At 40.9% G+C, this 12,855-nt stretch overlaps 1 protein-coding gene across 2 annotated transcripts in view; it reads left to right on the forward strand.

Annotated features, from left to right (window-relative positions):
- The first annotated feature begins 250 nt into the window (after positions 1–250).
- Positions 251–12,855, forward strand: part of MMP24 (matrix metallopeptidase 24) — a 52,695-nt gene continuing 40,090 nt past the window's right edge. Inside the window, exon 1 of one of the 2 annotated variants that reach the window (XM_048496678.1) lies at positions 251–2,379. In XM_048496678.1, the coding sequence (XP_048352635.1) occupies positions 2,257–2,379 (123 nt within the window). In that variant the 5' untranslated portion in view covers positions 251–2,256. The remainder of the gene's footprint in view (positions 2,380–12,855) is intronic. The other variant, XM_048496679.1, reaches the window with a different exon arrangement.

Raw genomic sequence — 12,855 nt, forward strand, 5'->3', positions numbered from 1 at the left:
CTAAAATCTGCCTTCTGAGCAGACAAATTTGACATATTTTGTGTCATGCTAACTTCATTAACAATCTTGTCACCAACTTTATTCAGTCAGTCTTCATTTGTAAATGCAACATTCATTTTGTTAATGACTTTACAGTGCAGTCCAGATAGCGTGTGTGTGCAGAGGTGGCTGGGGACAGCACCTTGAAGATGGCACCATGCTGCCTCCATGGAGGCTTCAGGTGGTGCAGAAAGAAAAGGGGGGAAGGGGGTAAAAGAATACGGAGGATGAAACATAAAGATGTATAACATAAATCTGTAACAATCCAAAATATCAATAAAAATTTATTTTAAAAAAGAAAGGAAAGAAAGAAAGAAAGTTTAAATCCCTCTGGTCACCCAAATCGTCTCATAAGACAAACAGACTTACACTACACTTTCGTGCTGCACAAGTCTGCAAGGTCGAGGGCTGCCATATCCATGCTGGAACTCTGATGGAAGCTAACCAACATTGGCTCCACCCCATTCTGTGCTGGCATCTGGTGATTTGCACCCGAGGGCATTGTGCCTGCAATGGAGAAGGGAAAATAATAAAGTAGTTTAGAAACATTCCCTACCTGAACAGTAATTTATACATTTTGGTAGTTGAGTATAGGATGTCAAGGAAACCCAAACAAAAGAAACCCTAGCTTGGCTGCTGAGAGAGCCTAGGAGGAAATATGGTCATTCAAACAATTGACATAAATAGGTTCTACTGCTATTATTATTCCCTGTGCAGAATTTCATTACAAATTCTGCTCTTGTTGGGAGGCCAATCCTCCAGGTCTCCTGAAAAGGACCCAAGAAGAAACTGTGATGTACACCCAATCTGTTTTGCACCTAAAATCTCATCCAAGACAGAAGCTAACATAAAGAGGAGAGCTACATTACACTTGCTGCATCCTCAAGAAGCCTACGTACTGCATACATCTGCTGCATTCCAATGGCCATGATGTTCTTGGGATTCTCCCTGTGTAGCTATTCAATTCTTCCAGGTTAAGGCAATGCCTGCTCATTCCATGTACATAATGCAGAAAATTGAGATTTAGAGAGGAGAAACCTGCTCTGCTACCAATCTCCAAATGTGTTGACTTCTGTGTCACTTTACAGAGATGGTGTACATGTCACACACACACAAATCATTTTTATTCGCAAGAAAAATGTCATGACTTTTGAAGCAAAACAAAACAAGATGACTAAATGTAGAAGGGAGCCATTCAGTCCATTCTGGGCTGTTTTTTTAATGAATGTTGCTCAACTTGGATTTGTCAAAAGGAACTTTAATTGAAATGTTAATTTTGTTTGGATTTGATGGGTTTATTTGTCCAAAAATTGTGTATGGCGCCTCAATTAGGAGATTAAAAATCAGAAGTATAAGCAATACCCCAAATGACAACTCTGCCCCTGAGTTATAATTTATAAGGGAGGACTCCACAGCTGTACAAGTTTGGATGACAGGATGTCAGTCAGATAGCCTAATACCAAACTGAATGTTTTATTTTCAAAGAACCCCTGAAAACTACCAAAAAACCGAGCATGTGTTTAAGACTGTATCTTCAAAACTGTATGTTGAATTTTTCAATTCTATCCGTCAGGTTAAAATTTTTGCATAGCAATGCGAGAGACTGAAGTGAGGAACGTGAATTTCCTGTCACCATATGAAGTAAATTTAGCAGTAAGAAGTGTGCGGAAATAGAATGGAGCGGGCTGGGTTGATATTCGCTGGTGATTCAGATGTATTCACCTATCAAAACAAACCCTTGCATTTTTGTGCATATGTTGTACTTTCCTCCGGAACTTTAATTCAGTTTTTTTTTACCACTTGCACAGAAGATGCCCCTCTGTCTGGTTGTTTAAACTCATTTGACAGGGTGCTCGAATCACTAAGTCCAAGCGTGATGCTTTTTTCTACAGCTAGGACTCCTCCTGAGACCTTTGAACCTTTTTGTGTTGCCTTCATGATCCCGGTTAGTCAAAGCTCCCCCTCCCTCCTCCCCAAGGGATGCTCTGTTATAACAGGATGACACACATGGATTCAAATTAAAAGCTTAGCCGCCGGCAGCGGCGACACCCAAACCTCCCAGCCACACGGAAAGAGGCCAGGGAGGGTGGGCTCATTCTTGGTACTTCCAGGCATCGGCTGGGGCTGGGATGCATCTCATCCCCCATCCCACCTCTCTGGCCACGGCGCATGCGCGGTCGGCCAGGCCCTGCTCTGCCTGCCTGAGCAGGTGTAGGGATGGGCTCCGCGATGGAGCCGAGGCGGCGGGGATGCCGCGGAGCCCCAGCCTGGGGGTGCCGCCGCCTGCTGCCCTTCCTTAGCGCCCTTCTCTGCGCTTCCGGGGACACCAGCGTCGGCCCGGTAGGGACGGGGAGCTTTGGTGGGTCTTGCCAGGGGCCAATGAACGGAGCAGGGGGGGCGCCTCCCATCCGGAGGGCAGCCAGGGCCGGGCGTCGCCCCTCCAGCCCCCCACCCCGGGTGTGGCAGCCTGGTCCGCATCAGCTGCCCACTAGGCAAGGTGTCTGGGCGGAGGGCTGGGCAGGTTGAGTCGAGTCACCTCTAGTGATGGGAGATGGCATTAGCCTCTCCTGGCAGGTTGGCAGGGAGGGGCTGGCTAGGATGTGCCCCCCCTCCCCGCGTGGTGTTTTCTTAAATTAAATTGGGGCAGGAAAGGGCGCTGGGTGCCTTGTTTCTGTTTTTTTTTTGCAAGCCTGGTGATATCTTTTTTTGTAAGGCTGGTGGAGAGGAAGTGAGAAAAATGCTGCTCATAAGGATGTACTGAGGTGTGGAAGATTTGTTTGGGTACCACGAGCCTGGATGGATTCAGGGGGTCTGGCTGGGAGTCTTCACAGCCTGAATAGGGAGAGGGATGAGCTATTGTCTACCAGCAGGGAATGTGGGGCCAGGGTGACTGAGTCGTGGATTGGATATTGGGGTTTTTTTTGGGGGGGGGGATTCATAGAAGAACCTGATTATTGGAGAGGAATTGAAAAAGTATACTGGGATTCGTTCATTGAAGGGAGGTGGACATATGATTCCCCTCTCTGTCCAGCCAAATTGAACAAATAATGTTTTGTATATCCCCCAAAGATGTATTCAGAAATTTTGTTGCGGGACAATAGAAAAATGTATAAACATATGACTGGAAAGCATATATTGTCTTCATGATGAACATCAAACAAACAACTGTAGCAATATCTTAATGTGTGCTTATTGTTTTGGGGTGTTAGTGTTCAATTAAATTCCTTGACTGTGTAAATTCCTTAACTGTACTTTTGCTAGTTTTTATGGTGTTGTGTTTTTAGCAGTAACAGCTTTAATCAACATTAAGCATTATTAAATTTAATTGACTTTTCTTTTTATTAAAAAATGAGTTTCATTGACAGATATCAAACAAAACCATAAATAAAATGATACAGTATTCAAATTTTCATGACACCCATTGTTGATAACACCCCACCCCCCCCCACCCCCGAATCAGGGTAGTAGAAAGAAATATTGCTGGTCAGATAAGAGACATGCAATGCTCTTTGCTAGGAGGCTAAAACTGAACTTTACTTACTATGCTAATTCTTAACATATTGATTTTGAAGATTGCAATAATGAGACGAGTGCTCTATGAATGAGTAGCAGATAAAAAAAGCTTGTTTCAAGAGTGTCAGTAATTCTGCCACACACTTGCTTGGGTTCCCCAAACATTACAGTCTCACTATGCCATAGGGTTAACTCTGCAGCTATAAAATGTTCATGGAGAGTGACAGCTGGGCCAACTAACCTACGCATAAAACTCTTGATGCATGGCCAGTCTGTTTCATAACACTGAGTCATTAGCAGTGGTGGCTGATGACTTTTTGAGTTGGTGGGGCTGCAGTTTTTAACCCCTGTCTCTTAACAGCATTAGGACTCATACAACGTGTACAGGAAAAGCACCTTTACGCATGTTCAGAGTAGTATGTTCTCCCAAATGAGAAACCTTCATTGTTGTCTTTCACATCATGAATATGGGAATAGCACTTCATATGAGAAAGTACAGTGTCTAGACAAACATGAGTCTCAACATAAACATGGCATAAGTTCTTAAATATATGCATTTGAAAGAAAACATACCAACACTCAAAATAAATAATCAATGAATAAACCAAAATAATTAATCAATGCTTTTAGAATATTGAAAAACACTTGCTTCTTGTAACATGCCCATTAAAAATGTGATGTTTTAGAAGACCAAATGACTTACACTGCAAACATTGAAACAATTCATTATTTCAGTAATATAGACAAATAAGGGTGTGATTTGAGTTAGGGCTCACTAGAGCTTAATATTAGAAAAAAATAAGTTTGGTCCTGAACGTTTAGTTGTAATCTTTGATCATGTTCAGAGCACCTTTCATCAGTGATTAAGCCCCAGCCTCTATGTTTCTGGGGTCAAACAACATATACTTTGTTTTAGGCAGACAGAAGAATATATATTTTGTTTTAGACAGCAGACCTGAGCCCAGTCTTGACTGGGGTAGGGCAGGATAAAAAACTAAATAAAATAAAATAAAAAAGAACCAAAAATTAGGCAATATGAAAAAATGTTGGTGGGGGAAAGTGCCACCAGGTCACAGATGACTTATGGTGACTTCGTAGGGTTTTCGAGGCAAGAGATGTTCAAAGAGGGTGTTCCATTGCCTGTCTTTATGTGGGCTGAGAGAGTTTTGAGAGAACTGTGACTGGCCAAAGGAAACTCAGCAGGCTTCATGTGAAAGAGTGTAGAACTGAAGCCGCTTTTCCAAATTAGAGTCCACCTCTACAGGATGCTGGCTCCACCTTCTATCTCTCAGACCACTCTTCCTTGCCAGGTATCCTTCTCACCAGAGTATTATCTCCAGTCCTTGAAGTCATTCGCATTTCTTTAGTTTGACTGGGTGACTATTGACTTCCTACCCTCCTGCCTGTTCTCTACCAAGAGAAAGAAAAACTTTTAAAAACTCAAAGTGAAGGTTTTGTATAGTCCAAATCTTCAAAGCAAAAGACATTTCTCTACAAAAGAAAATATGTAAACAATAAGCAGAAAAATTATATTTAGAAATAATTTATATTTTTACAGGCATGCATAATTAAATAGCTATATTTTCTGAAGTGCTTTTTTGCAGGAACTGAAACGTGTAAGTGACTAATGTTCTTGTTCAAACCCTGAACTTTTCTGTGCTTTACAGTGCAATCCTCAGTAGAGTTCTGCCCTTCTAAATCCATTAAAGGTATTGGGTTTAGACCGCACTGTCAGAGAGCAATTCTAAGCAGGTCTGTTCAGAAGCACCTTCCATTTTATTAAATGGGGCTTATTCCCAGGAAAAGTTTCTTAGGATTGTACTGTTAGTCACAAACTCAGGAAGCACCTATCATTCTTTAATTCAAGTGTTTGACAGTAACTTAGCATGTTTGCTAGAAAACAATAATATAATGGTATTAGAATGTTTACTGGAGCAAACATTTTATTCTGTCCTTTGTTGGGCTGTAGAATTTTGAGATGTAAAAACCCAAATTCTGTCAAAATGAACAGTATGAAGGTTTTTATGTAAGACCATCTACATTATTAGAGATTTTCATGTGTATACTATTATTAGAGATTTTATTAGAGATTTCCATGTGTATACATTCATGTGTATGCTACATGCAACAGGAATATCAATTGCTGCTTTCATTCTTCTTGTGAACCTTTAAAATGAAAATATATGTGCTTAGGTAGTATAGGCTGCCATGCTTTATAGCACATTCTCTTCCTGATAAGGAGACCACTTGAGTATATTTGCAGTTTTTCTTAAGGAAAAACTACAGCATTTATATTTTAAAATTTCATAAATATGCCAAATAGTAAAATTTCATACAGCCGCTTATAAATGATGCATTTTATGTTGTTGGAGCAGAAAAATAAATTCAGGCTTAATATTAAAGTAATTTTTTCATATATCTAAAATTTCTCCAACATTTCCATGGTTTTTGTTACAAAACAGGGAAAAGTTCTTTCCGTGGTTTTCAAACTTTGAGAAAATATACGTCCTTTCTGCCCCCAAATCCCGTGTAAAACTGACTCATACTCTTCCTGTATTGTAGAGGCGGCAAAGCCTTATAAATAAGGCATAGAGGCGTAGAAACAAAAAACAACTGTCTCTCAGAGAACGTTTTCCCCAACTCTTTCAGAAGAATGAGGAGACTCTTTCTTCGTTTTTTGGTATTTTTAAAAAATGCTCTGTACCAGGACACGTCATTGAACAGTTTAAAACTTTATTAGTAAATTAATAGATGACATGATAGGAATCAGGCCTATATGCTCCATACATTTTCCAAGAGTTTAGGTAGAGGTGGGTCAAGTATGTCATAAATTAAATCAGTAGCATTCCTTGAGCTTGACAGCTTCCCACTGTAATCCAAAATGCCCCAGGGGTCACAGGACCACTTAGGAATGGCAAAAGTGAGTCAGAGGTCCTGCAGTAGGGGTATGGCTGAAAAGTGCCCCCCCCCCCCCCGCCATGTGTGGAATCCTGCAATCCAGTGTTCTGCCAACTTTTCTTGTATTTTGGGGTATGAGATAATGAAATTCTGATACCATTGTAGAATAGCTACTGAATTAAAGTGTTCTGTTTCATATATTTTCATAGTTCTACAGTATTAGGCATGATGATGTTAGACATAGGTTGGATCCCATGTACTGCAAATACAATTGGACTTGCAGAATGGAACTTTCAAATTCCCATTATCTGCTGCAACTTGCTGTGCACCTAAAAATTCTTCCTGGGAGTTGCTAGCCCCTTGGGTAAAGTATGGGGAGGAATGCTGTGCAGTGAAAAACTACAGAATTGTCACGTGAGTGCCCTTGCACGAGCAGAACAAGTGATAAGGCCCAGCCCTTTGTCATTAAATTTTTAAAAATTGCTTAGAAAGTATTTTGCAAGAAAAATAGTGTTGCTATTGTTTGATCAAGCTGTGGCTGTATAATATTCAGTTAATTTCTGTTAACATTTGATTAGACAGAATTTCATGTTAAATGTCAAAAAACTCAATCCTGAAAAGTAATATAAATACAAATGACAAATTTAATATACTTGTATTGTCATTTTAGTAGATTACTTTTTTAATCTGCGTATATAGTTGGTGTTACATTTCCAGATATCTGATTTTTCCCTTAATTCCCACCGAAATCTTCAGCATAGCAAGAAAAAAATCTTCAAATAAAATTGCACCATAATCTGTCCTATAAGCTTAATGAGGATTTGAACTGATGCCATTTTAGATAAAGACAAGTTTGTGGACAAGTTGATTATTTGCATTGACATATCTGTCTGCAATCTAAGCAATCTTCTTTTGTGACATTGTGCTGGCACAGCAGTCAGAATGTTCCATCCACAATAATTGTTTGCTGGTGCAGCAAGTCTTACAACTCAGCTGTTAGACATTTGAGGATCACCAGTGAAGCCTTTCTTGAGGGGTCGTGAGTATAAAACATCATTATGGTCACAATATAAATTCTCCTGCAGGATATTTTAGTTTGTTATAATGGTTGTGAAACTGAACTCACTGCAGAACAATAGTGGATGTCCAGCTTATCCTACCAGTCTGTTCTGGTATCAGGTGATACCTGTGTGGGACTAAAAAGGTGTTTTTTAAAGTTATTTAAGTAGCTTGGGAACTCATTTTATGTGATGGTTTTAATTTTTACGCACTTTTGCTGTGGTCTACTTCTCAGCTGTGAGCCAGGAAATTCCTGGTTCAGATTTAATATCAAGAACAAATTCCTAAGATGCCCTTGAGGAAGTGTCTGTTCTGTCAGTCTCATAATAATACTAGCATACCTAACAGGGGCTATTGTAAGATTACTAATATAATGTTTGTTAAAGTGTCCTTTGAACTGTTGATATTTACTGTATAAATGCTAATTATTGTTACCACTCAATCAAATAGTAAGGTGGCTGGCCCCTGTGCTGATCATTAAAGCAAAGAAAACAAGCGGGAAATTACAGAAACAAAACGGGAAATTACAGGCCAGTCAGTTTGACGTCTGTTCCTGGTAAATTAGTAGAATCTATCATTAAAGATAACATTATAAAACATGTAGAAAAGCAAGACCTGCTGAGAAAGAGTCAGCATGGCTTTTGCAGAGGCAAATCCTGTCTTACAAACTTACTAGAGTTCTTTGAGGGTGTAAACAGGCATGTGGACAGGGGTGAACCGGTGGACATTGTCTACTTGGATTTCCAAAAGGCTCTTGACAAAGTTCCTCACCAGAGACTGTTGAGAAAACTCAGCAATGAAGGAATAAGAGGGGAAGTCCTCCTATGGATTAAAAACTGGTTGAGAAACAGGAAGCAAAGAGTGGGTGTAAATGGGAAGTTCTCACAATGGAGAGATGTCGGGAGTGGTGTCCCCAAAGGATCCGTTTTGGGACCAGTGCTCTTTAACCTATTCATATATGACTTTGAAGGAGGGAGGTGGGTGGCGTGGTGGCCAAAGTTTGCAGATGATACCAAAATTATGTAGAATTGGTGAGAACCACAAAAGGATTCATGAAAAGCTCCAAGCGGACCTTGATATAAATTAGGTGAGAGTGGGCTCCAGAAATGGCAAATGCAGATTCAATGTAGCAAAATGTAAAGTGATGCACACAGGGGCAAAAAATCCAAACTTCACATACTGCCTTCTAGCAGGGGTCAGTGCTATCAGTCACAGACCAGGAAAAGGGATTTAAGAAGTCCCCAGTTGATAGTTCCATGGGAATGTCAGCTCAATGCATGGCAGCTGTGAAAAAACCAAACTCTATGCCTGGGATCATTAGAAAAGGAATTGATAATAAAACTTGCAAAAGTTGTGTACCCCTTATATAAGAAGCAGTGGGTCATTTGCACTTGGAGTACTGTGTGACAGTTCTGGTAAGCTGCATCTCCAAAAAGGATATTAGGGAGATAGAAAAGAGGTGCAGAGAAGGGGCAGCAAGGATGATTGAGGGGACTGGAGCACCTTCCCTATGAGGAGGAGGCTGCAGCATTTGGGACTCTTTAGTTTTGGAGAGGAGGCTGACTAAGGGGAGATATGATTAGAAGTCTATAAAATTATGCATGGGGTAGAAAATGTTGACAGAGAGAAATTTTTCTCTCTTTCTCCTGTCACTAGAACCAGGGGGGCATTCATTGAAAATGCTGGGGGGAAGAATTAGGACTAATAAAAGGAAACACTTCTTCACTTAGCGTGTGATTGGTGTTTGGAATATGCTGCCACAGGAGGTGGTGATGGCCACTAACCTGGATAGCTTTAAAAGGGGCTTGGACAGAATTTATGAGGAGGGAGAAGTGGGATTTATGGCTACCAATCTTGATCCTCTTTGATCTGAGATTGCAAATGCCTTAACAGACCAGGTGATCGGGAGCAACAGCCGCAGAAGGCCATTGCGTTCACATCCTACATGTGAGCTCCCAAAGGCACCTGGTGGCCACTGCGAGTAGCAGAGAGCTGGACTAGATGGACTTTGGTCTGATCCAGCTGGCTTGTTCTTATGTTCTTATGTTCTAAGCTGTGTACTTCTAGTTTGGGGGCATTTCCTAAGTATGTATGAAATATATATTCATCAATTCACAATGGCAGATTTTTAAAAACTGCACAAGTTGTGCAATTTGCTTCCGTATTAAGCACCTAACAGTAAACGGTGACTTTTCAGATGCTGACTCAGTTTAAAATAAAAAAATTTCGAAGAGGCCATAATGAAAACATTATTTTTAGTAGAAGTGACATTTCTGGAATAGTGATTGCTCCTGTTATTCTCAGCATTACAGAGGTACTTTACATGTTAAAAATGCATAGGTAACTAGTTCAAAGTCTGAGAAAACCAGACTAAACTAATGGTTTTTTAAAAAGAGAGATTAAATTAATTCTTGTATACTACATTCAATTTACGTACAAAGCTTTCTATAGTATTAGAAAAAGTATTTAATAAGGTAGACAAAGATGTTAAAACCTTCAGTGATTGGAAGTTAGTGTAGAAAATGTATACAAAAAAGCCAAAATACAAAAGTGACTTTTTGGCCTCTTTCCATAGCTAAAATTTCACCTGTCTCAGTTTCCTTTATAAAAACTAGCTTTTACAAAAAAGGTCGATTTCTTAACCATTATTAATAATTATTGTGCAATTACAGAACATAATTCTGTGATCTGTTTCATGTAGTCATTTGGATTATATAGTGATGGACTGGAAAGTTTAAATGGTCCTGGAAGAGCCTGCACCCATAGCACATGACATTAGCCTACATTTCATGATATGTCACTTTCAAGCAAGTTTAATAAACCTGCCAAGTACATCATTGTGTCTGAGAGAGGGTATGCTGAGACAGCAGTTGCTGATGTGAGGTAACCCCTGTACCCTCCTTTTGCTTGCTGCCTTCTAATCTCAAACATGGTGGTGTTTTGTGCAAAGTAAATGCCAGATCCAAGGTTCACTGACTGAACCTTGGATCTGACCGAACCTTGGATCTGGCACAGTTAGACATACGTTGTGGAAAAACCCCATAAACAGGATTCTTTGCTCTACGTTGTGAGGAAGGAGAATCAGCATCTCATTTCCCTCCTATCCAACTTTCACCAGCTGAAATGGAAGTGGTAAGGCTTTTCCTTCCTTCTCCCTGGCTTCATATGCCATAGGAAGGATACATAGAGCCAAAAGGGAGGCATAAAGTGCCTCCCAGGCAAAAACAGGGTGGGAAGCAGACCAGAAGTTTCTTCCACCTCACAGTGTTCTTTTGCAGTGCTGAGTGAATGAGCTCTGTTCAAGCTGAGTTCCTCTGATGGACATCTGACTGTGAGTTGAGTAGTGAACCCCTGATGTGGTTGCCAACCTCCAGATAGGGCCTAAAGATCTCCCAGAATTATAACTAATCTCTAGTCCACAGTTCCCTGGAGAAAATGACTGGTTTGGAAGGTGGACTGTGTGGCATTATATCCTGCAGAGGTCCTTCCACTACTCAAATCCTCCCTTTCCCACCTTCCCAGATGCAAATGGTTGCCATCGTCTCCTCATAAAGAGGCAGAGTTGTCAACCGCCAGGTGGTGACTGGAGATTTCCTGGGATTACATCTGATCTCCCAGCAACAGAGATCCATTCACCAAGAGAAAATGGCCACTTTGGAAGGTGGACTTTATGACTCTCCTCAGGCTCCACACCTGAAATCTCCAGGTATTTCCTTATCCAGAGCTGGCAACCCTAAGACGCTGTGTTTGCACTCAAGCCTGAGTCACGTTCCTCATCAGGAGGACTGCCTTCTTGCAGAGATGCTGCTCCAGATGTTGTAACCACAATGACTGTCTTCTCCTGGAGAATCTGCTTTGGTACAAAACTTTGCTTTCTTATGTCAGACTTTATATATAACATATGTCTTCTGTACCACAATCTGTACTGTAAGACTGTTGGATATAGGGTTAAACATAAATTAATGTATTTTCTAAGAACTTTTGTGACTCAGGAGGAAAGAAGCAAGCTTTATATAGCTAGGCACAAAACAGATGTAAGGTCATTTTCATCAGCGTTGTAGGAATCCTATATTGGCCATTTGGGAGTGAGAAACCTTTGATTAAGCTGCAGGAAATGCTATAAGAAAATTTTAGTCCACGGGTTCTGAAGGTCAGTTCACTGATTCCAAAGACTGTCTTAGTTCCACTAACATTTAGAAAAACCTAAGATCTCTTTTGCATGATCTAACCTAATTAACTTTATATCACATCACTTCTGCTCTATGTTCATACAATACTCAGGTTCTGTATCGTGACCAGTAACATATCTTTCTCCCCTGTTTTTTATATTTGCATGTTGATTCGTTTTGTGTGATGTTTAACATACAGGCCATTATGCATAAGGTGTCTGCTGCATGGTGGGACCGAATGTCCATCATGGAAAGATTTCTTGTATGGATCTATTTCCTGTAGCCTCACTTTCACTTTCTATTCTCTCCACAACAAGTGGCACCACTTCTACCATGACTTTTAATTTGCCTCTCCACCAGATCGGAGAGATTTGCCAGTGAGCACAACTTTGCCCTGGACATCTTCTCGCCACCCACGGCCAGCCTTCCTACTTCCTCATAATGCCATCCACGCTTTCCCCCTCACCCCCATTCAATGTTGCTGGCTCCTTCCTGTTTCTTTAAATGCTTATGTTGATACATCGATATATCAATATAATAATAATAGAGAGTTTGCAAGGAATAATACGAGCAGGGTCTATTTTTGGCTCCACCCCACCTTCCCTGGTCTGCTTCCACACTCCCTGATGTTCGGGAGGACTTTTAAATTTTTTATTTCAAATAAGTCTCTATAGTAAAACAAGACTCTCTCTTCTCTTGTGACAGCAGCGGCAGGAAAAGAGAGAGTGAGTGGGTGTGTGCAGAGGGGAAGGGAGGGGGAGACAATATCAGCTCTAGTCTTGAGACTACTGGGTATGATTAGATCTGTGCCTTTCAGGCTAAGTTGATGGGTGAAGTTAAGAGAAGCAGGAGAAGCAAAGGCCCAACAGAGATCAGCAGACAAACTGCACTGCAGGCTGTGGGCCACCTCCTCGTGTGTAAACAGAAAAACATGAGGAGCCCCACTACAATCCCACTGTGTAGTGAAGAGCCCCAACGTAAGCATTCCTTCTTTAATTGACCACAGCCTGAACAAGAATTCTGGGGAAATCCAAAGCTTGCTTGCTACTTTGAGGAGAGTTGAGCAGAACAGTTGTGCTGCAGGCTGTGGGCTGACTCATCATGTGTAAACAGAGAAACGTGAGGAGACTCACTACAGTTCCACTGTGCAGCTAAGAGGCCCAAGCTTCATCTTCTG

Source organism: Sphaerodactylus townsendi, linkage group LG05 (genome assembly GCF_021028975.2).
Source record: "Sphaerodactylus townsendi isolate TG3544 linkage group LG05, MPM_Stown_v2.3, whole genome shotgun sequence".
Classification (NCBI taxonomy): domain Eukaryota; kingdom Metazoa; phylum Chordata; class Lepidosauria; order Squamata; family Sphaerodactylidae; genus Sphaerodactylus; species Sphaerodactylus townsendi.